This window comes from Coregonus clupeaformis, chromosome 29 (assembly GCF_020615455.1).
Source record: "Coregonus clupeaformis isolate EN_2021a chromosome 29, ASM2061545v1, whole genome shotgun sequence".
Taxonomy (NCBI): domain Eukaryota; kingdom Metazoa; phylum Chordata; class Actinopteri; order Salmoniformes; family Salmonidae; genus Coregonus; species Coregonus clupeaformis.
Genome location: NC_059220.1, coordinates 61298527 through 61321968, shown reverse-complemented (window position 1 = coordinate 61321968; position 23442 = coordinate 61298527). Strand labels below are relative to the sequence as shown.

The 23442-nt window shown below is 43.4% G+C and overlaps 1 protein-coding gene across 1 annotated transcript in view; it reads left to right on the top strand.

Moving 5' to 3' along the window:
• The window catches only part of usp43a (ubiquitin specific peptidase 43a), a 115421-nt gene that overhangs the window by 72817 nt on the left and 19162 nt on the right, over window positions 1-23442 (top strand). The window contains exons 6-8 of the mRNA XM_045209259.1: window positions 114-258; window positions 13997-14159; window positions 17259-17370. Coding sequence (XP_045065194.1) covers window positions 114-258; window positions 13997-14159; window positions 17259-17370 — 420 coding nt within the window. The remainder of the gene's footprint in view (window positions 1-113; window positions 259-13996; window positions 14160-17258; window positions 17371-23442) is intronic.

Below are 23442 nucleotides of genomic sequence, written 5' to 3'. Positions count from 1 at the left end.
ACGGCTGTTTATTTTAAAGTCTACTTCCGTGCTGTATTAAGCAATGTACATCTCTTTAAACCATCTCCTCCTCGCTCGCTCTCTCCCTCCATCACCCCCCGCCCCCCATCCAGGTGATCCTGTTAGAGCTCTACGCCACCGGCTTCCAGCGTTCGTTCTCTGACGACGACGATCTGACCAGCGTTGCCGAGAGCGATGTGGTCTATGCCTTCCAGGCTCCGCCCCTCCACACACGGGGAGGCTCCACGCGAATCTCGGGTAATCATGGCTGCAGCCACAGCCCCAAGTGTCTCTCTCTCTATCGCTCTCTCTCTTTCTCTCGCTCTCTCAGGCCCGAAGCTATTTGGCTTTAGCACAATGGATAGTGTTTGTTCAGACAAACACTATAGAGCTACAGTGGCTTGCGAAAGTATTCACCACCCTTGGCATCATTCCTATTTTGTTGCCTTACAACCTGGAATTAAAATTGATTTTTGGGGGGGTTTGTATCATTTGATTTACACAACATGCCTACCACTTTGAAGATGCTAAATATTTTTTTATTGTGAAAATAAGACAGAAAAACAGAACCCCCCCCCCTCCCCCCAAAGTCAATACTTTGTAGAGCCACCTTTTGCAGCAATTACAGCTGCAAGTCTCTTGGGGTATGTCTCTATAAGCTTGGCACATTTAGCCACTGGGATTTTTGCCCATTCTTCAAGGCAAAACTGCTCCTGCTCCTTCAAGTTGGATGGGTTCCGCTCGTGTACAGCAATCTTTAAGTCATACCACAGATTCTCAATTGGATTGAGGTGTAGGCCATTCCAAGACATTTAAATGTTTCCCCTTAAACCACTCAAGTGTTGCTTTAGCAGTATGCTTAGGGTCATTGTCCTGCTGGAAGGTGAACGTCCGTCCCAGTCTCAAATCTCTGGAAGACTGAAACAGGTTTCCCTCAAGAATTTCCCTGTATTTAGCGCCATCCATCATTCCTTCAATTCTGACCAGTTTTCCAGTCCCTGCCGATGGAAAAACATCCCCACAGCATGCTGCTGCCACCACCATGCTTCACTGTGGGGATGGTGTTCTCGGGGTGATGAGAGGTGTTGGGTTTGCACCAGACATAGCGTTTTCCTTGATGGCCAATAAGCTCAATTTTAGTCTCATCTGACCAGAGTACTTTCTTCCATATGTTTGGGGAGTCTCCCACATGCCTTTTGGCAAACACCAAACGTGTTTGCTTATTTTTTTCTTTAAGCAATGGCTTTTTTTCTGGTCACTCTTCCGTAAAGCCCAACTCTGTGGAGTGTACGGCTTAAAGTGGTCCTTTGGACAGATACTCCAATCTCCGCTGTGGAGCTTTGCAGCTCCTTCAGGGTTATCTTTGGTCTCTTTGTTGCCTCTCTGATTAATGCCCACCTTGCCTGGGCTGTGAGATTTGGTGGGCGGCCCTCTCTTGGCAGGTTTGTTGTGGTGCCATATTCTTTCCATTTTTTAATAATGGATTTAATGGTGCTCCGTGGGATGTTCAAAGTTTCTGATATTTTTTATAACCCAACCCTGATCTGTACTTCTCCACAACTTTGTCCCTGACCTGTTTGGAGAGCTCCTTGGTCTTCTTGGTGCCGCTTGCTTGGTGGTGCCTCTTGCTTAGTGGTGTTGCAGACTCTGGGGCCTTTCAGAACAGGTGTATATATACTGAGATCATGTGACAAATCATGTGACACTTTTATATTGCACACAGGTGGACTTCATTTAACTAATTGGTTGCACCAGATCTTATTTAGGGGCTTCATAGCAAAGGGGGTGAATACATATGCACGCACCACTTTTCCGTTATTAATTTTTTCACTTCACCAATTTGGACTATTTTGTGTATGTCCATTACATGAACTCCAAATAAAAATCCATTTAAATTACAGGTTGTAATGCAACAAAATAGGAAAAGCGCCAAGGGGGCTGAATACTTTTGCAAGGCACTGAATAGATTCTTAGTTGTTGGATCCTTGCACACGACAGTCTTCTCCTTTTTGCTATTTCATGTTATTTCATGGACAGGTACTGTATTTCTGTCTAGGTTATTCAATTCTCTCAGACAGTGTCCCTGACGGTCTTATATCTAGCTGAGGGCTTGATGTACTGAGGTAAAGGCTCGCTCTCACTCACACACACGACACACATGCACACACACACACACTCAGTCACATACTTGGATCGTGAACGTGGATGAGATGGAGCCAGCCTTGCGTCACCTCCCTTTGAAATCAGCCCCAGCTTCACCAGGCGGCGTCAAATTAACTATTGATATGGCGACTGCACATGCACGCATGTACGCACACACACACTTGTTTTCACCTGTTGACTCCTTTCTAGTTGACCCATTTCCAAAAGGTGGGTGTCTTAACTCTTATCCCTGCGGGACGCCCGACCGGGAGGGCTACGTTCAGAGCAGCACAACGCTAAAAGAAACCCTTAGTGTTTTTCAATGTTCTTTAACTCCTGAAAAGGGCCACATCAATAATTCAATAATGTGCTCAAAGGGGTCATGAAAAATGTACGATCCTCAATCTCTCTCCGGGAACGATAAAACTATATCCTTATCACCTCGAGACAGAGGAGAGAAAATAATGTCCCAGCACTAATGGAGGTGATCAGACTAAGGGCAGAGGAGAGCGGAAGAGACACACACACACTGACAGTCATTAGCACTCAAAAGCACACATGCAGTACACACATGCATACAATAACTATATATTTTTTTATACACATTCTACTGTAAATGATGAGTGAACTCCTATTACCAGTGGAATGATTCAAAACCTCAGCTGGGCTGATTAGACTCGACATAACATGCATTCAGTTATTGCAAGCGTCATTACTGTTTCTGACATCTCATATCACCTCCCTGCCATCTTAACTACCCCACAGTCTGCATAACAATGGTGGGTCATTTCACAACAGCTAAACGCTCGTAACAGGTTTATTGAATAGGGCCTTCATTGCTTTATTGGATTAGATTGAATAGAAGCCTGAGTAACTGTGTGTGTGTGTGTGTGTGTGTGCATACTGTTAGCTTTACAAAGCTATGGGGAGGGAGAAGACATGATAAGATATTGTTACATCCTATTGTCGTCTAATTGGTTAGTGTGTTCCTTACTGTATTGGTTAAGTATCCAATTACTGTAATCATGTGTAATCATCACTCAATCAGAACCACTGGGTGATGTGGATGTAATCAAATGAGACATTGAAATATACATGCATTATTATGGAGCTATAATGCTGTGGTTTCAGCATCCAGTACCGCATCCACCCATTTAGTTTTAGAGAACAAATTGAGAAATGTAATACTGAAGAATGGGGCTGGGTTGATAATATATTTTAGGATGGTAGGCTATAATGATATTTTCATGATGAGCCACAATTTATAAGGAAATTGTCCTAATTAAGAATTAACTGGTGTGACAGATCTGTCTGCTCAGTCTGTCACAAACAATTCCCAGAAATCCCTATCTCTTGTGACTAACCGTAGAAACCTGCTGTGGAAACCTTTGCATGCTGTTAGAGCCTAATTTTAATGGGGCATGTTAGAATAAGACAACCTGTCAGTAAACCGATGTCATCATCTTAAATATACAGCGGATGCTTACGTATATGAGCTAGCATTGCTGTCACGACCCATATTGACCGTATTAAGCTTGTAGTACCTCCCTCCCTCCCTCTCTTCCGCTGTAGAAATATGTTTAATCATGGACACCGTTGGCTCTTTAAACCTGTGACCAGACAGGCCCTCATTTGCGGAACAAATCAGCCAGTCACCCTCATGCACGCATGCTCTCTCTCTCTTTCTCTCTCACTCTCTTTCTCACACACATACACACGTCCCAGCCCCCTTTTGGCTGGTACATATGTGCCTTAGCCTGTGCGTCACTCCCCCCGTGGGCTACAGACAGACAGTCACACAGTCGACCCCCGGCGTGGTCCAGACTCCTCACCATGAGTAATGGCCCTGTGTGTATAATCTCATTTCATGTGAGTGTGTGTGTGCGTGCGGGCATGTGTGCCTGTCTGTCTGTGTGTGTGCGTGCGTGTGTGTGTGTCTCATAACTCTCTCTACAACATCGGCACAATCTGAGCCCCAGCGGGCACAGCGCAGGCACAAAGCCAATCTGCTCACCGGCTAATAAAAGTCCCAAATTGAAATGGGGAATTTGGTTAGCGAAGGAAAGGTTACGATTTCTCATGTCGGATAAGAGAAAGTAGCTCAGCGGGGGACTGGGAATCAGGCCCATTGCCTCCTGGTGGGGAGTCAAAATTAGCAGAGCCCAATACATTTGTTGAAAACATTAGGAGGGATGGGAAAGAGAGAGGTATAAAAGACAGATACAGTGGCTTTGCAAAAGTATTCACCCCCCTTGGAATTTTTCCTATTTTGTTGCCTTAAAACCTGGAATTAAAATTGATTTTTGGGGTGTTTGTATCATTTGATTTACACAACATGCCTACCACTTTATTGTGAAACAAACAAGAAATAAGACCAAAAAAAACTTGAGCCTGCATAACTATTCAACCCCCCAAAGTCAATACTTTGTAGAGCCACCTTTTGCAGCAATTATAGCTGCAAGTCTCTTGGGGTATGTCTCTATAAGCATGGCACATCTAGCCACTGGGATTTTTGCCCATTCTTCAAGGCAAAACTGCTCCAGCTCCTTCAAGTTGGATGGGTTCTGCTGGTGTACAGCAATCTTTAAGTCATACCACAGATTCTCAATTGGATTAAGGTCTGGGCTTTGACTAGGCCATTCCAAGACATTTAAATGTTTCCCCTTAAACCACTCAAGTGTTGTTTTAGCAGTATGCTTAGGGTCATTGTCCTGCTGGAAGGTGAACGTCCGTCCCAGTCTCAAATCTCTTGAAGACTGAAGGTATTATTTATTTTTATTTCACCTTTATTTAACCAGGTAACCCAGTTGAGAACAAGTTCTCATTTACAACTGCGACCTGGCCAAGATAAAGCAAAGCAGTGCGATTAAAAACAACAACAACAGAGTTACATATGGAATAAACAAAAACGTACAATCAATAACACAATAGAAAATACAAAATCTATATACAGTGTGTGCAAATGTAGTAAGTTATGGAGGTAAGGCAATAAATAGGCCATAGTGCAAAATAATTACAATTTAGTATTAACACTGGAGTGATAGATGTGCAGAAGATGATGTGCAAATAGAGATACTGGGGTGCAAATGAGCAAAATAAATAACAATGTAAATAACAATATGGGGATGAGGTAGTTGGGTGGGCTAATTACAGATGGGCTGTGTACAGGTACAGTGATCGGTAAGCTGCTCCGACAACTGATGCTTAAAGTTAATGAGGGAGTTAAGTGTCTCCAGCTTCAGAGATTTTTGTAGTTCGTTCCAGTCATTTGCAGCAGAGAAATGGAAGGAATGGCGGCCAAAGGAGGTGTTGGCTTTGGGGATGACCAGTGAGATATACCTACTGGAGCGCATACTACGGTGTGTTGCTATGGTGACCAATGAGCTAAGATAAGGCGGGGATTTGCCTAGAAGTGATTTATAGATGACCTGGAGCCAGTGGGTTTGGCGACGAATATGTAGTGAGGGCCAGCCAACAAGAGCGTACAGGTCACAATGGTGGGTAGTATATGGAGCTTTGGTGACAAAACGGATGGCACTGTGACAGACTACATCCAATTTGCTGAGTTGAGTGTTGGAAGCTATTTTGTAAATGACATCGCCAAAGTCAAGGATCGGTAGGAAACAGGTTTCCCTCAAGAATTTCCCTGTATTTAGCGCCATCCATCATTCCTTCAATTCTGACCAGTTTTCCAGTCCCTGCCGATGGAAAAACATCCCCACAGCATGATGCTGCCACCACCATGCTTCACTGTGGGGATGGTGTTCTCGGGGTGATGAGAGGTGTTGGGTTTGCACCAGACATAGCGTTTTCCTTGATGGCCAATAAGCTAAATTTTAGTCTCATCTGACCAGAGTACCTTCTTCCATATGTTTGGGGAGTTTCCCACATGCCTTTTGGCAAACACCAAACGTGTTTGCTAATTTTTTTCTTTAAGCAATGGCTTTTTTCTGGCCACTCTTCCGTAAATCCCAGCTCTGTGGAGTGTACGGCTTAAAGTGGTCCTATGGACAGATACTCCAATCTCCGCTGTGGAGCTTTGCAGCTCCTTCAGGGTTATCTTTGGTCTCTTTGTTGCCTCTCTGATTAATGCCCTCCTTGCCTGGTCCGTGAGTTTTGGTGGGCGGCCCTCTCTTGGCAGGTAATAATGGATTTAATGGTGCTCCGTGGGATGTTCAAAGTTTCTGATATTTTTAAATAACCCAACACTGATCTCTACTTCTCCACAACTTTGTCCCTGACCTGTTTGGAGAGCTCCTTGGTCTTCATGGTGCCGCTTGCTTGGTGGTGCCCCTTGCTTAGTGGTGTTGCAGACTCTGGGGCCTTTTAGAACAGGTGTGTATATATACTGAGATCATGTGACACTTAGATTGCACACAGGTGGACTTTATTTAACTAATTATGTGGAAGGTAATTGGTTGCACCAGATCTTATTTAGGGGCTTCATAGGAAAGGGGGTGAATACATATGCACGCACCACTTTTCCATAAATTTCCATATTTTTTTCATTTCACTTCACCAATTTGGACTGTTTTGTGTATGACCATTACATGAAATCCAAATAAAAATCAATTTAAATTACAGGTTGTAATGCAACAAAATAGCAAAAACGCCAAGGGGGAAAAATACTTTTGCAAGGCACTGTAGAACAATGGCATGTGTTTGTGTCGCACTGGCAGAAGAGAAAGACAAATAACTTTAGGTGAGATATGTTTTTATGGCAGAAGTCAGCCTATTTTAAGAGATGGATTTGATGGATGTTTTGCTCTGGAGGAATAGTCTCCACCATTTCATGGTTATGAATTTCTTTTTGGATTTCATATTTAGAAGTTATTGGAAAACACAGGAAGACATTCTTATGGATATTGGATCAACCCTTCTCCGTATGCTATAGTAATGAGATTTATTATTTGGGAAAACAGTGTGATATTGCTAGCCTAGGAGTCAAGCACTCATGATAGAAAACACACAAAAAAGAATGGGAACTTTATACAGATATGACAATATCCGATTTAATCTCTCAACAGAACAGATATGTCAGGTGTCTGTTGCAGTACATAAAACCTTCAATTTGAGTAAATCTTTGAAACTTTCCTACTAACTTTCTTAGACACTCACTGACTGCCTTTACTAAAGGCCTGGTGTCCCTTGTGTAATCAAAGAGTCTATCAAGCTCTAGAGACTGAGTTGTCTGTTCGGCGAGGTCGGAGGATCAGGGCTGAGAGAGTTTGTGTGAAAGAAGAGGTGCCCTGTGGGAAAGGTGGTGAAGCAGGGACATATCCACCGAGATAAAGGAATCTGTCAGTGCAGTGGACACAGACACACACACACACACACACACACACACACACACACACACACACTCTCTCTCTCTCTCTCTCTCTCTCCACCATTGTATTAATTATTCATCTCCCTTCACAATGGACAGAGGAGTTCTAGGGAAGGTCACTTTCATCCTATCAAAATGCTAAAAGCTGTTGACTGGAGACAAGGTTGGGGTTGAATGTTGTGTAGCTCTGAGGTGTTTGCCTGAGCAGCGGAGGATGCATAGGCACTCATATAGAGACCATTAGCTCTGCCTTTAGTGAGCACATTTTATTATTATTATATATATTCACACAAGTATCTTTACACAAACACACACACACACTCACCCACAGGTTGTGGATGTATCTGCTGAAGGGCGGTGAAGAGAATCTTGAGAAAAAGCCCCAGCTGTGCCCAATGGCTCAGTCCCCATATCTCCATCTGCTTTTACAAGGCAGTTTTTCAATGATTGATGATGAGCTGTTTAAACCCATCGTCAGAAGTACTTCTAGAGATACTGTAGTTTGAAAGATGAATGGGAACCATTTGTTTCACATTAAAGTTTGTATTTGATTTTGACATTGTGTACACATGCACCATGCTACACTATATATACAAAAGTATGTGGACACCCCTTCAAATGAGTGGATTAGTCTTTTACATGTGTATAAAATCGAGCACACCGCCATGCAATCTCCATAGACAAACATTGACAGTAGAATGGCCTTACTGAAGGGCTCAGTGACTTTCAACGTGACACCTTTCCAACAAGTCAGTTTGTCAAATTTCTGCCCTGCTAGAGCTGCCCCGGTCAACTGTAAGTGCTGTTATTGTGAACGGCTAAGCCGCGAAATGGTAGGCCACACAAGCTCACAGATCGGGACCGCCAAATGCTGAAGCGCGTAAAAATCGGTTGCAACACTCACTACAGAGTTCCAAACTGCCTCTAGAAGCAACGTCATCACAAGAACTGTTCATCAGAATCTTCATGAAATGAGTTTCCATGGCCGAGCAGCCGAGCAGCCGCACACAAGCCTAAGATCAGCATGCGCAATGCCAAGTGTCGTCTGGAGTGGTGTAAAGCTCGCCGCCATTGGACTCTGGAGTAGTGGAAACGCGTTCTCCTGGAGTGATGAATCAAACATGCCAGGACAACGCTACCTGCCCGAATGCATATTGCCAACTGTAAAGTTTGGTGGAGGAGGAATAATGGCCTGGGGCTGTTGTTCATGGTTCGGGCTAGGCCCCTTAGTTCCAGTGAAGGGAAATCTTAACGCTACAGCATACAATTCCATTCTAGATGATTCTGTGCTTCCAAATTTGTGGCAACAGTTTGGGGAAGGCCCTTTCCTGTTTCAGCATGACAATGCCCCTGTGCACAAAGCAAGGTCCATACAGAAATGGTTTGTCGAGATCGGTGTGGAAGAACTTGACTGGCCTGCACAGAGCCCTGACCTCAACACCATTGAACACCTTTGGGATGAAATGGAACGCCTACTGCGAACCAGGCCTAATCGCCCAACATCAGTGCCTGACCTCACTAATGCTCTTGTGGCTGAATGGAAGCAAGTCACCGCAGAAATGTTCTAAGATCTAGTGGAAAGCCTTCCCAGAAGAGTGGATGGTGTTATAGCAGCAAAGGGTGGACCAACTCCATATTAATGTCCATGATATTGGAATGAGATGTTCGACGAGCAGGTGTCCACATACTTTTGCTCATGTATTGTATCTAGAGGAGAACCCTTTGAAGAATGCTTTTTGGTTCCAGGTAGAACCCCCTTGGCTCCAGGTAGAACCCTTTTGGGTTCCACTCTTGCAAAAGAGTTCTACCTGGAACCAAAAAGGGTTTTCCTATAGATATGCGGTAAAGAGGTCAATCGACCGAAACAATGTAATTGCCATGGAAACGCATCGGGGAAAGATCCCGAGTCTCCTCATTGCCCCAAGCAAATTTACCCTACATTTAGGCTATTGTTTATATGTGTATTTCACACTATGTTGAGGTAAAAGGTTGTATAAAGCTTGTATGGATGTCAACCCCAACACATGTTCATGTTATCGTAACCAATCAACTGCATTACAGTTAAAAACGACTTTGACTACCACCACCGATTTCTGTATGCTAGCTATGCTAACCAGCTTATAAGAAATTGAGTTAGCGTTTAGCAGTCACATCTTCTAAACCTGAAATGGGACAACTTCTACATGTTATGCAGTGAAAACAGCCAAATATATCCAAATCGGATTTAATTAACCACATTGTGGGCCTGTTACAATACATAAATCATAACGGATTTGACAAATATCCACATTTGTTGAATGTGCGCCAATCTGGTCAATGAAACGTCTGCATTCCATTGACTCCTTTACCGCATCTATTGGGACAGCCAAATAACCCCTTTGGAACCCTTGTTTCTAAGAGTGTGTTGATAGACAGTCTTTTAGCTGTTAGCAGCATGGCTCTGGTATTTAATCTTGGTGACTGATATACTGTTACGTCAACATAATTGCTTCAGAAACATCAGTTAATTGATTTCCTCATCGTTATTCTTTATTTCTGAGTAAACGACATCCTGAGTCATGTCATGGCATATTTTACACAAGCCAATCAGAGATAGGCAGGATGGGGAGATGGCCATTCAGAAAGAGGGAGGGTACAGGTCTAAAGTCAGTGAAGAATGACATCCATGTGAATAGACCAGTTGTGTAGTTGTGGTTTTAGACTCTAGAGGCATACGCCCACAGAGGATGCAACAGCCTGATCACAATCACAACCACATACCAACATTCCATCAGTGAGCTAGCACTTCCTCTGCTTGTCTTACAGCCTCTATAATCTCTGACTGTCTGTGTCATGTAATTTACTGGGTTTTAGCCCCAAGACACTCTATCCTTTTTTACTTATTCACTGTAGATGGCACAGATACCTTATCGAGATATATGTTGCCGAGATACCGGGAGGCAACCGTGGAATCAATCATAGGGGACGGAAGTCTTCGGGGACCTGGTGTGGCAGTGATGAGATGCGTGTTTGGGATCCAGCGAGGGGGAGCAGGTGTGGCAGGTCTATATATATATATCTTCCCCCCCCTCCCCTGCCGTTTTACTCCATCTGTCATTTACCCAAGCAGCAGACAACTCAGGTGTCCTCTGGTCGCCGGTGATGATGGCAACCAGACACAGGAAATGTCGGGACGTCTGTCTCGTCTAGGGCTTGTCCCCTCTCCCGCCCTCCGCCGGACCCCACTGCCCCCTGGGTATTTGTAGCACAGAGTGTGGACAGAATTGACAGGGGTCACTGGTCTAGGTGACAAACCACTAGAGATCTGTCTCTCGAGTCCCAAGACGGCTAAGCTTATAGGAGCAGAAAAGCATTTGAAAAACATTATTTTGTGATATTTACTAGTACACAATAATAATTTATTTAGGTTGAGCATTCAATTCGGCAGTCACATGCACAACAACCAGCTGGAAGTTGGACTAAACGGAAGCAGCTCTGTATGTGCTGTAGCCTGCATGCTCGCCAGCTAACAACGGCTTTATGCCAATGACCTATATTCACAAATGGGTTGTAAACCCACTATTATTTTTCTAGTGACATCTCAAAAGTATTATGTGTTAATCCCCCTGCAATAGAAAAGAGTAGTATGTCAAGTCATCATCATCAATGAGCCAATATTCATACTGTATATTCTCACTATCTTGTCAGACAGAGATAATAGAGCCGTTATCCGGTATGATGCTACTTCAGGGAACACTGTTTTATATAGTACTCTGATATTAAAACTAGCTTGAAGGAGTGAAGCAGAAAAAGTAGGCCTTAGTAACTGCGGTGAAGAAGTAGATCCCTGGGGGTTACTGGAAGAAGAAAAAAAATGATTAGAGCCGTAGTTATTTTGGTGTTCATTACAATACGTATCCCTCCTCCTAATGTGAGACAGGTGCTGCAGGTGCTCTGGTGCAGTGTGCTACAATGTTCCAATGTCTTCGTGCGACCACCCTGCATCACTACATCTTCTATACTGAACAAAAATAGAAATGCAACATGCAACAATTTCAATGATTTTACGGCGTTACAGTTCATAAGGGAATCAATCTATTGAAATAAATTAATTAGGCCCTAATCTATGGATTTCACATGACTGGGCAGGGGCGCAGCCGTGGGTGGTCCTGGGAGGGCATAGGTCCACTCACTGGGGAGCCATGCCCACCCACTGGGGAGCCAGCCAATCAGAATGAGTTTTTCCCCACAAAAGGGCTTTATTACAGACATAAATACTCCTCAGCTTCATCAGCTGTCTGGGTGGCTGTTCTCAGATGATCCCGCAGGTGAAGAAGCCGGATGTGGAGGTCCTGGGCTGGCGTGGTTACACATGGTCTGCGGTTGTGAGGCCGGTTGGGCGTACTGCCATATCACTCTAAAATGATGTTGGTGGCTTATGGTAGAGAAATTAACATTAAATTATCTGGCAACAGCTCTGGTGGACATTCCTGCAGTCAGCATGCCAATTGCACGCTCCCTCAAAACTTAACATTGTGTTTTGTGGCAAAACTGCATATTTTAGAGTGGCCTTTTATTGTCCCCAGCACAAGGTGCACCTTTGTAATGATCATGCTGTTTAATCAGCTTCTTGATATGCCACACCTGTCAGGTGTATGGGTTATCTTGGCAAATGAGAAATGCTCACTAACAGGGATGTAAACAAATTTGTGCACAGAATTGGATAGAAATAAGCTTTTTGTGCGTATGGAAAATGTCTGAGCTCATGGGACCAACACTTTACATGTTGTGTTTATATTTTTGTTCAGTATATATCAACTCTAGACACTGATTTAATTCACTGCAGTATTGATACAATGAAGATAATAATTTTCTCCTTCATATTGGAGTAGGTAAGCCCCAAAGCATCAATGGGATAGCTAAAGACCGAGAGAGAGAGAGAATTGTAGTGTGAAAAAAGTATAGTGAAATAGTAGGTCTAAAAAGAGAGAGGGGGGCGGAGAAAGAGAGCGATAGAGAGAAAGTAGGAAGGGAGATGGAGAACTGTGAGAGTGACAATTGTAATTAAACAGCTCAGCCCCTGAAGAGACACTCTAGCGACACTCCCCTTCTACTAGAACTGCTCTCCCTCACTCTCCTCCTCCTCTCTCTGCCCTCTATCTCTCTCTCTCTCCCTCTATATATCCCCCTCTCCTGTCTGGCTGAGAAAGAAGGAATGAGGGAGAGGTTGTGAGAATGAGAGTCTGGCATAGGTTTCTCCCCTCAGACCCTGTCTGCAAGATACAGCAGCCAGACAGACAGACCCACCCACACTCCTCACAGACTCAGCTATCCCAACAAAGTAATGCTTTCCTGAATAATTTCAGGACATAGGAGTGTAGGCTTATGTTTAAAATAGCATCCTGGTATTGTCTTGTGGGAGAAGTAAGCTGTTGTGTCCTTAGTATTTTGTTATTTGCTTATGCTCCTTATTGCTGTGGATTTTATTTTTTATTTCACCTTTATTTAACCAGGTAAGCCAGTTGAGAACAAGTTCTCATTTACAACTGCGACCTGGCCAAGATAAAGCAAAGCATAGGATACCTAGGATAACCTAGGTAACAGGCTAGCCTTTCTGTGCGGATTGAAATGAAACTGGCTTTGGCCTTTCAGTGCCTTTTACCTTCCCAGTGGGGAATTCAATATCAGAGACAGGGGGCGTGCGAGAGAGAGAGAGAGAGCGAGGGGAGAGAGGAGAGAACGGGTAGGCAGCAGTCAAAAGGGCAGACAGGAATTACACAGCGCTGCTCCACTGGGTAAAGAAAAAACAGCCTCCACATGATTTACTATCTGATGGTTGAGAGGAATCAACTAAGCCAAAAGCTATTTCAATTTACCTTGTAAAATTGAATACTTGATTATTAATTCACTTAGATTTACTCACCAAAGGCCATGCACTGGTGAATACATCAGTTGACACTCAATTGGTGGCCTTTTCGCTGGCAGCTTCGATATCTGAATTGACGTGATACGATGTGACATTAAAGTACACTTCCTGTGCTCCTGAATGATTAGGGTTTCTCAGTACATGCACTGCTGTGTGTGTGTGTGTGCGAACATGATTATGTGTGTGTGACACATTTCTACAGTGATTAATTGCTCGGCGGCGTTGAACAAGTGGTTTTAATTAAATCCTCAGTTAATGTCAACATTTACAATGTGTACGTTGCCCGGGAGACAGAGGTTCAGCCTCCTACACACTCCCCTTTAGCTATCACCTACGATTAATCAATGTGTACATGTCGTAACAGATGTCAATTTTACAATGCCACCCTTTGGGTAAATCGTTGCTCCATTGTATAATGATTTTCACTTGATACGGATTGTTTTCACAGTTGTGGGTGGTGTCAAATGGTGTCATTTTGAGGCATTGAGACCTGATAGAACCTCTCTTGAGCAGACTCTGGCACAAACTACCCCCGTTATGTATACAACCTTGTGTCTGAGCTCAACTTTGACCTCTCTCTTGACCTGTGTCTAACCTTTACCCTCTCTCTCCTCTCTCAGGCTACCACCACAGCCTCCCATCCTCTCCGTACACCTCTGGGCCAGAGGGTCAAAGGTTACCCCCATCGACCACTCTGTCCTCAGAGTTCCTGAACCACAGTGGTTCCACCAAGGTCCTCCTCGTCATCTGCAACATAGCAGGCTCTGGCCAGCAGGCCGTCAGGTGAGTCAGGTTTGGTTGATTGGGTGGGAGTCTGGATTGGTTGATTGGGTCGGAATCTTGATTGGTTGATTGAGTGGGAGGGAGGCCATTTTGAAAATATGAGGTGTTAGGTGTGAATCAAACAAGCCTTTTTAATTAGTTGGTTTTATAGTGGCGAAACAGTATCTCATGGATGAACAAAGGTGTTATGATAAACATGTGCACCAACATTTTGTAGCTCTATCTCTTTACTAGTTCCAGCTGTAACGTGTGCCCGCTGGGCCCAAGGGGATGTGCTCCGAGTTCCATTTCACATTACAGAGGCTGCGTTTACACAGGCAGAACAATTCGGATCTTTTTCCACTAATTGGTATTTTGACCAATCAGATCAGCTCCTTTGCCAATACCTATAAAAAATATCAGAATTGGGCTGCCTGTGTAAACACAGCCTAATTCATCAAAACTTTATGGTCTGGCTCGCTGTTGGATTTTACATTAATATCATAGTATAAAGTAACCCATATACTTTTTTCAACATGTCATCATTTTTTGACATCCTACTGAAAATCAAAGGGAGCATCGCTCCTGAAAGAAACGAAATACTCTAAATCCCAGTGAGTGAGTGAGAGAGTGATATTTGAGTACCTGTGGAGGCCCCATCTCAGCCCAGTCTGTCTCTGTTTCACCCCATGGGGAGACTGTTTACACCCCCTGACTGGCACATGTCAACTGTGGTTGGCCCAGATTGCTGCCTGTTTGACAGAAACCCTCTCTCTCTCTTTCCCCCAACTGTCTCTACAACAGAGGAAAGCCTACAGATCATAACCACATAATGGTTGATATTGGGCCAGTTTCCCAGACACAGATTAAGCACCATAGTGGAATAAAAAGCAATAGAGATTCTCCAGGAATGTGTCCAGGTAACCAGCCCATTGAGTAGTTATATCTTGGGCATCATTTTAGGAAATTCACCCTGGGCTCACCTTGTGTGCAGAGCATATGAGCGGAGTGGAGCGGTGAGAATCTCAGCTCCTCGCTCACGGAGCTGTTCACCCCTCCGCTCCCCCCGCTCAAAGCCACATCAGGCCAGTCCGCTCATTATCGCTCAGCGCTCAACGCAGTTTGCATCGCGCTCCACTCAAATCGCCCCCCGCTCACTCCAAAAAAGGAACAAAATCTGCATGTATTTCACTTTTAGCTTAAACCACAGCCTTACTTTATCTCCCCGAATTTGTTGCATACAGACTCATCTCGGATTATCCATTCTGTCTTGAAAGCGGGATCTAACACTGACGCTAAAATGAGATGTTAATCAGTATAGTATATTCCATAGCGAATTGACATGTTGTTTGCCAATGTTTCTGCAAAAGCAGCGATGCCCATTGGAAGTGCAGCGTGAGTGTAATCGGTGAGCAGGGATTTGATTTCTGTGACAGCAGGGAGGATCATCCCCAGGTTCCCCAGCTCCTTCTGCATTTTGTCTGTGAGGTCTGCTAGTGGTGTCAGCACACTGACAAGGTGCGTCAGCTGCCGTACTTGATTCAGGGTGATGTTAGCAACATTAGACTTGAGTTTGTTTTGCCATAACGGGTCTTTTTGGAACAACCGGATGAACGACTGAATCATCCGCAGCTGGCTGCTCCATCGAATGGCGCAGGCATTTGTGGGGCGGACACCTAATTGGTCGGTTTCCTCTGTGCTCTTGCGTACACTTTTCACCAGGTGCCCGACTTTCATTAACAGCCTATTAATGTTGTCGTGCTCGTTAAAGGCGTTTTTGATCGCCAGCTGAAGCATGTGAATGGGGCATCTCAGATGTAAATTTGACAAAGTAAAGTACTGATTTATCATAGTTTCTTGGGGGGTGTAGCCCGGTTGAGCTGCGCTGGCGAAGTGTTGCATCCCTTCGCGTTCTCCTTTACTCAGCGGTTCATAGTCCATGAAAATCATTTCAAAAATGCTACATCCAGCTCTCTTTTTCTCTCCCTTGTTATGGTTGGGCCTTTGCGTGCAGTGAATAAACTTTTGAATTCCTCAACCCTTTTCTCTTGTTGCTGCTGCTGCTCCTCTCGCTCTATAAAATACAAATTCATGGACGACACAAATTAAATTAAACAGATGGATTCTGGGTCAGGCTTGAGCATGCTTCAGACTCGTGGTGTGAGCGAGCGAAATTGGAGCGGGACATAGGGCGACGCTCCGTCCTTTTAAAAATGCCGCTCTGCGCTCTGTTCAAAATCCGTCCGCTCACGCTCCACGCTCGCTCCCGCTCCACTCCGCTCATATGCTCTGCTTGTGTGTAATATAACCATTGAATGGATGATCATCATAGATGTCTTTGGGGTAGAGTTTGGTCCTTGGGCTAACCTAGAGGAGAAGTATTCCCATAACAGTAAACATTGGCTTACCTGCTCACTCTAATAAACTGCTTCGAGGGATGGGGGGTGGCACTGGTTACAAGGACAGACCATGTTTCACACAGACACACCAGGTGTGTGCACACACACACACACACACACACACACACACACACACACACTGAAGCCTCAAAACAGCCTCCACCGGTTTTATGAGAAAACCAATCTAAGCAGTAGATGGGAAAATAGGTTTATGCCCAAATTAATTTGAAGGTGGATTAAATAGACTGGAATATGTTCAATTCATTGAATTAAAATACTTTCTTCTAGGTTTTCTCATTCAGATCACTGACTAGCTCTCTCTCAAACGCACACAATGCTATTGGAAATGTAAATCCATCATTTAAAAAACTACATTCTCAGCCAAAATGTTCTCATGCCTGAAATATGCTTACAATGCCGCGTTGAAAATACTGTCTTTCTCTTGACTTGGAGTCCTGTGATCATTAAATACATGTTGAGTTGAGAGACCTGCTTAACTACGTTTTACATTCAAGAGGCCACAGGGTTGTAATGTACTCTACTTTATGCAAATCCTAACATATATGTGCCTCTCAAACAACTGCAGAATAACATTGTCTTTTTCCCCCCTTCTGTCTCTTCCCCCTCTCTCTCTCTTCCTCCCTCTCTCTCATCTCTCTCCCTCTCCCTTACTCCATCTTCCTCTCCTTCTCTCTTCCTCTCCTTCACCCCCCCTCCCCAGGTTCGGCCCTCCCTTCCTCATGAGAGAGGAGCGTACCCTGTCCTGGGACCAGCTCCAGCAGAGTATCCTCAGCAAGCTCTACTACCTGATGCTGAACGGATCACAGGCTCAGGTCAGTTAACACTGGCACCACTGGTCACTACTATTCATTTACTACTACTGTTTACTACCTGAAACAGCAGTACATTCTACCTGAACAACCTAGTGCTACTACCACCAGAACTAACATTCAGCCTACCAATATGCAGTTAATGGAGAGTGGAGATCCTAATGATCTAGTGAGTCTTATACATGCACATACACACACACATATCTGGGAGTACTTACACACACACACACACACACCCTCTAGGATGACATCTGTGTGCACATAATGACATATGCAGACACTCTTAAGACACAAGCCACCGTGTGTGTGTGTGTGTGCTCTTGAGTCCTCAACAACTTCCTGGAAGAAAAAAACAAAAACATAATGAGAGTGAATTGGCTTTAATTACGAACGGGAGGCTTTCAGTTAACCGGAGTGGCCGTAGGGACTGTCTCAGGACCTTCCATTTACACCCAGTCAGTTTAGACTCTGCCTGAGACACAAGGAGGAGTGACACAGCAGATAATGTAGCTGGCAATGGAGTCCAGGACAGCCCCATAGTTCTCTCACCATAGCAATTAACTCTATGCACTGAGCAGAGTGGGGGTTAGGTCAGCATCCATACACCTCACTGTGGCTTCTGCCCTGATAACACACAGATTTAATACAGAATACAGGGAGTGACTAAAGACAAGACCGGTATTACGTAGACCAGCATATCCTCAGTTTGTTACAGTGGATCCACTGTAGACATAAGTGAGCATTGTAGCAATGAGCCCCTTTCCCTTACCATGCTGTATTCACTATACACTATAGGGCTACTCTATACACACATTAAGCAGGACCATTGTTTGGTACACATGCATTGTTTATTCTATAGACCAGTGGTCACCAACCTTCTTTGAGTCGAGATCACTTTCTGAGTCAAAATGCAAGCCGAGATCTACCGTACATTTTTTGGGGGACATGACTCAAAAAACGTAAGCCTATGCAACATTAACCTATTAATAATAATAATAATAATATGCCATTTAGCAGACGCTTTTATCCAAAGCGACTTACAGTCATGTGTGCATACATTTTTTGTGTATGGGTGGTCCCGGGGATCGAACCCACTACCTTGGCGTTACAAGCGCCATGCTCTACCAGCTGAGCTACAGAGGACCACTATTAAAAACAGTACTGTAGTAATGAGGTTTGTGCAGTAGGCTATAGGCCCAAAACATTATCACTGCCAATTATATTTCAACATTTGAGGTAGGCTATATGATCACACCGTTAATAGATCAGTTGTTGTATTACTTGTGAGGCACAGCTGAATGAGCATACATTTAAATAATGTGCTTTTTTTATTTTACTGGGCTGATGGAGCCTGCATCTGATGGTCAGTCTCTGTGGAGGGAGAGAGCAGCAGACTGAGGGTCCGCCTCTCAACGTCCCTCCGCTCTCCCTTTCCTCCGCTGACACTGACCAAAAAGGGACACCGTCTTCCAGCTGATGGCTAAAATCGAGTCGGACCACATTATTTCTGCCTAATGCACAAATTCCTCTTGTTACTGCTATGAATAGAGAAAGGGAAATATTCCTTGATATTAAAAAAGACCCAAGCCGCCAATAATAACAACGCAAGCCTTTTGATACACTTTCATACTCATTCATTGCAGCTGCAGTGATGGTTGTAGCGCTAGTGGAAGTAGGGTGAATGCGTATTTTATGGCTTATAAAAGTGTTGAATAGAAAGTGTTGACAGTGCTGAGTAAAAACTTTACAACATTAACTCAGTCATAAAAACAGCAGCTCTTTTCTGTATTCGTTCACACTCTCTCTCTAGTCATGGTTTTAAAAGCTTAGAAATCTCACAGTATCGACTTTGCTGTAGCTTTCTTTCACGCCTGCTATGTTACTGCAGACAGGGTAATCTGAGCCATCCGATTGGCCAGTGGTAGGCCTATAGTGCACTTGATTTTCTCCCCCTGGGCCCGCCGGGAAGGCAGAGTTTGTACCTTCAGACATATAAATGGGAACACGTCACCTACCCGGAGTGCAGGGCAGCTGAATTGGGTGCACCTACCGCCAACAGAGGGAGATGAATTTTAAAAATATTAACGTAAGGCTTTATCGTTGGGTTTTTTACTAAAATGTTTGGCGATCTACTAGGAATGCCTTGGAGATCGACCAGTCGGTGACCACTGCTATAGACAATGGAGTTCAACACTGCCACAATGACCCCCTCACTTCACCTTGACCCTTAAATACACACAATATACAACTATCCTCTGCTCCTAAGGTGGGCTGCCCTGTCGCTATGGGAGAAGCCATGGTGATAGTGCAGTGTTTGACAAGGAGGCTTTATCCAGAGCAAACAGCCCTGGGCTCAAAGTCTCAGGTAGTGCTAAGGCTGACAAGCCCCAGACAAGGTCCTACCGCCACAGAGAAGAAACTATTTCTTTACACCTAGCGTTGACACACTGATCTGTATCTCCACGGCAACAAGCTCCTTGTCAAGTTAACTCTGTCAAGCTGTGTGACCATCAACTACACTGTCTGGTTCCCTTTACTTCTCATTCATAGCAAAGCTGTATGCAGACTGAATTCACAGTTAAGTTCCAGGACAGAATGATTGTTTGGTACTTACTTGTATTTGAGGTGTTTGTTTGACTCCCTGGGGGATTTTTCACTTCAAAGTGTGGTTTGTCCGGCTTTCTTATGTCATTTTTATTTGTTTTGTGGTAGAGGAAATTCATAAGATGTTGTGGCGCCCCCTGTGGGTTTCTCAACGACATACAGTGCCTTCAGAAAGTATTCATACCCCTTGACACATTTTGTTGTCTTACAGCCTGAATTCAAAATGGATTCAATTGATCAACAGACAGTACTCCATAATGAAATAGTGAAAACTTGTTTTTAGATAAAAAGTTACATTTATTGAAAATGAAATACAGAAATATCTAGTTTACATAAGTATTCACACCCCTGAGTCAATACTTTGTAGAAACACCTTTGGAAGTGATTACAGCTGTGAATCTGAGCTTTTCACACCTGGATTGTGCAACATTTGTCCATTATTCTTTTCAAAATTCTTCATGCTCTGTGAAATTGGTTGTTGATCATTGCTAGACAGCCGTTTTCTGGTCTTGCCATAGATTTTCAAGTAGATTTAAGTCAAAACTGTAACTTGGCCACTCAGGAACATTTACTGTCTTCTTGGTAAGCAACTCCAGTGTAGATTGGGCCTTGTGTTTTAGGTTATTGTCCTGCTGAAAGGTGAATTCATCTCCCAGTGTCTGGTGAAAAGCAGACTGAACTAGGTTTTCCTTTAGGATTTTGCCTGTGCTTATCTCCATTCTGTTTATTTTTATCCTGAAAATCTCCCCAGTCCTTAATGATTACAAGCATACCCATAACATGATGCAGTCACCACTATAAAATATGTGTTGGATTTGCCCCAAACATAATTTCACTTTGACATTATGGGGTATTGTGTGTAGGCCAGTGACAAAATGTGGAAAAATTAAAAGGGTGTGAATACATTCTGAAGGCGCTGTAGCAAGTGATCTTTTGACCACTATATACTACCCTGTATCACCACCAAAATTGCCATCTAGCAGGAAAGAGGAAGGAAGAGATTGCTTGAAAGATTCGTCATTTACAGACACTACACCAGTGAAAAAAGTACGTGAGGAGAAGTGTCTGTTATAGTCAGTCTCTGATATTGAAGTTTTAAAGGTCCAATGCAGCAGCTTTTATCTCAATATCAAATCATTTCTGGGTAACAATTAAGTACCTTGCTGGGATTGTTTTCAATCAAAATAGTCAAAAATATACAAAAATTGCTTCTTAGCAAAGATAAATTTCTCAAGCAAGAATTTAGCTAGGACTGTCTTGGAGTGGTCTGAGTAGGGAGGGGGGAACTCAAAACTAGCTGTTATTGGCAGAGCGGTTTGGAACTCTCTTTCTTATTGGTCTATTAAATAATTTTCCACCTGGTGATGTCATCAGGAAGGCCAAAACTCCATCCCACCAAAACAGGCTGACATTTCAGGCAGTCTTTTCAAACAGCTTTTACATTAAAAGGGCATTATCATCATTTTCGCAATTTCACAGTAGTATTCCAAAATCAAAGTGTGGATATATATACGGTCGGCAGGTAGCTTAGTGGTTAAGAGCGTTGTGCCAGTAACCGAAAGGTCGCTGGTTCTAATCCCCGAGCCGACTAGGTGAAGAATCTGTCGAAGTGCCCTTGAGCAAGGCACTTAACCCTAATTGCTCCTGTAAGTCGCTCTGGATAAGAGCGTCTGCTAAATGACAAAAAAAAAAATATATATATATATATATATACAGTTGAAGTCGGATGTTTACATACACCTTAGCCAAATACATTTAAACTCAGTTTTTCACAATTCCTGACATTTAATCCTAGTAAAGGTTCCCTGTCTTAGGTCAGTTAGGATCACCACTTTATTTTAAGAATGTGAAATGTCAGAATAATAGTAGAGAGCATGATTTATTTCAGCTTTTATTTCTTTCATCACATTCCCAGTGGGTCAGAAGTTTACATACACTCAATTAGTATTTGGTAGCATTGCCTTTAAATTGTTTAACTTGGGTCAAACGTTTTGGGTAGCCTTCCACAAGCTTCCCACAATAAGTTGGGGGAAATTTGGCCCATTCCTCCTGACAGAGCTGGTGTAACTGAGGTTTGTAGGCCTCCTTGCTCACACACGCCTTTTCAGCTCTGCCCACACATTTTCTATAGGTTTGAGGTCAGGGCTTTGTGATGGCCACTCCAATACCTTGACTTTGTTGTCCTTAAGCCATTTTGCCACAACTTTGGAAGTATGCTTGGGGTCATTGTCCATTTGGAAGACCCATTTGCGACCAAGCTTTAACTTCCTGACTGATGTCTTGAGATGTTGCTTCAATATATCCACATAATTGTCCTTCCTCATGATGCCATCTATTTTGTGAAGTGCACCAGTCCCTCCTGCAGCAAAGCACCCCCACAGCATGATGCTGCCACCCCCGTGCTTCACGGTTGGGATGGTGTTCTTCGGCTTGCAAGGTACCCCATTTTTCCTCCAAATATAACAATGGTCATTATGGCCAAACAGTTCTATTTTTGTTTCATCAGACCAGAGGACATTTCTCAGCATATCTGGGAACTCCTTCAAGACTGTTGGAAAAGCATTCCAGGTGAAGCTGGTTGAGAGAATGCCAAGAGTATGCAAAGCTGTCATAAAGGCAAAGGGTGGCTATTTGAAGAATCTCAAATATAAAATATATTTTGATTTGTTTAACACTTTTCTGGTTACTACATGATTCCATATGTGTTATTTCATAGTTTTGATGTCTTCACTATTATTCTACAATGTAGAAAATAGTAAAAATGAAGAAAAACCCTGGAATGAGTAGGTGTGTCCAAACTTTTAACTGGTACTGTGTGTGTGTGTGTGTGTGTGTGTGTGTGTGTGTGTATATGTGTATATATATATATGTATACAGTGGGGGAAAAAAAGTATTTAGTCAGCCACCAATTGTGCAAGTTCTCCCACTTAAAAAGATGAGAGAGGCCTGTAATTTTCATCATAGGTACACGTCAACTATGACAGACAAAATGAGAATTTCTTTCCCAGAAAATCACATTGTAGGATTTTTAATGAATTTATTTGCAAATTATGGTGGAAAATAAGTATTTGCTCAATAACAAAAGTTTCTCAATACTTTGTTATATACCCTTTGTTGGCAATGACACAGGTCAAACATATTTAGTCAGCCACAATTGGTGGCTGACTAAATACTTTTTTCCCCACTGTATGTATGTATGTGTATATATATATATATATATATTGTGACGTCACGAGAGGCTACACAGCTTTCAGCGGGATTGCTCAAGTAGTGCAAGGAGACCAGGTTCAACCAAAACAAGGATTTTATTAAAGGTCTTGGGAAACTAACGAAAGTATAACACAATACTGTTCTCTGGTGGCTCTTAAGGGTTAACAGTTCAGGGATGTCTCTTCCACATCCAAAATCATAACTCTCCCTCGCTCAAATAACTTTTCCCCAGTCTTACTGTATTCCACGTTGCAGCTAGTG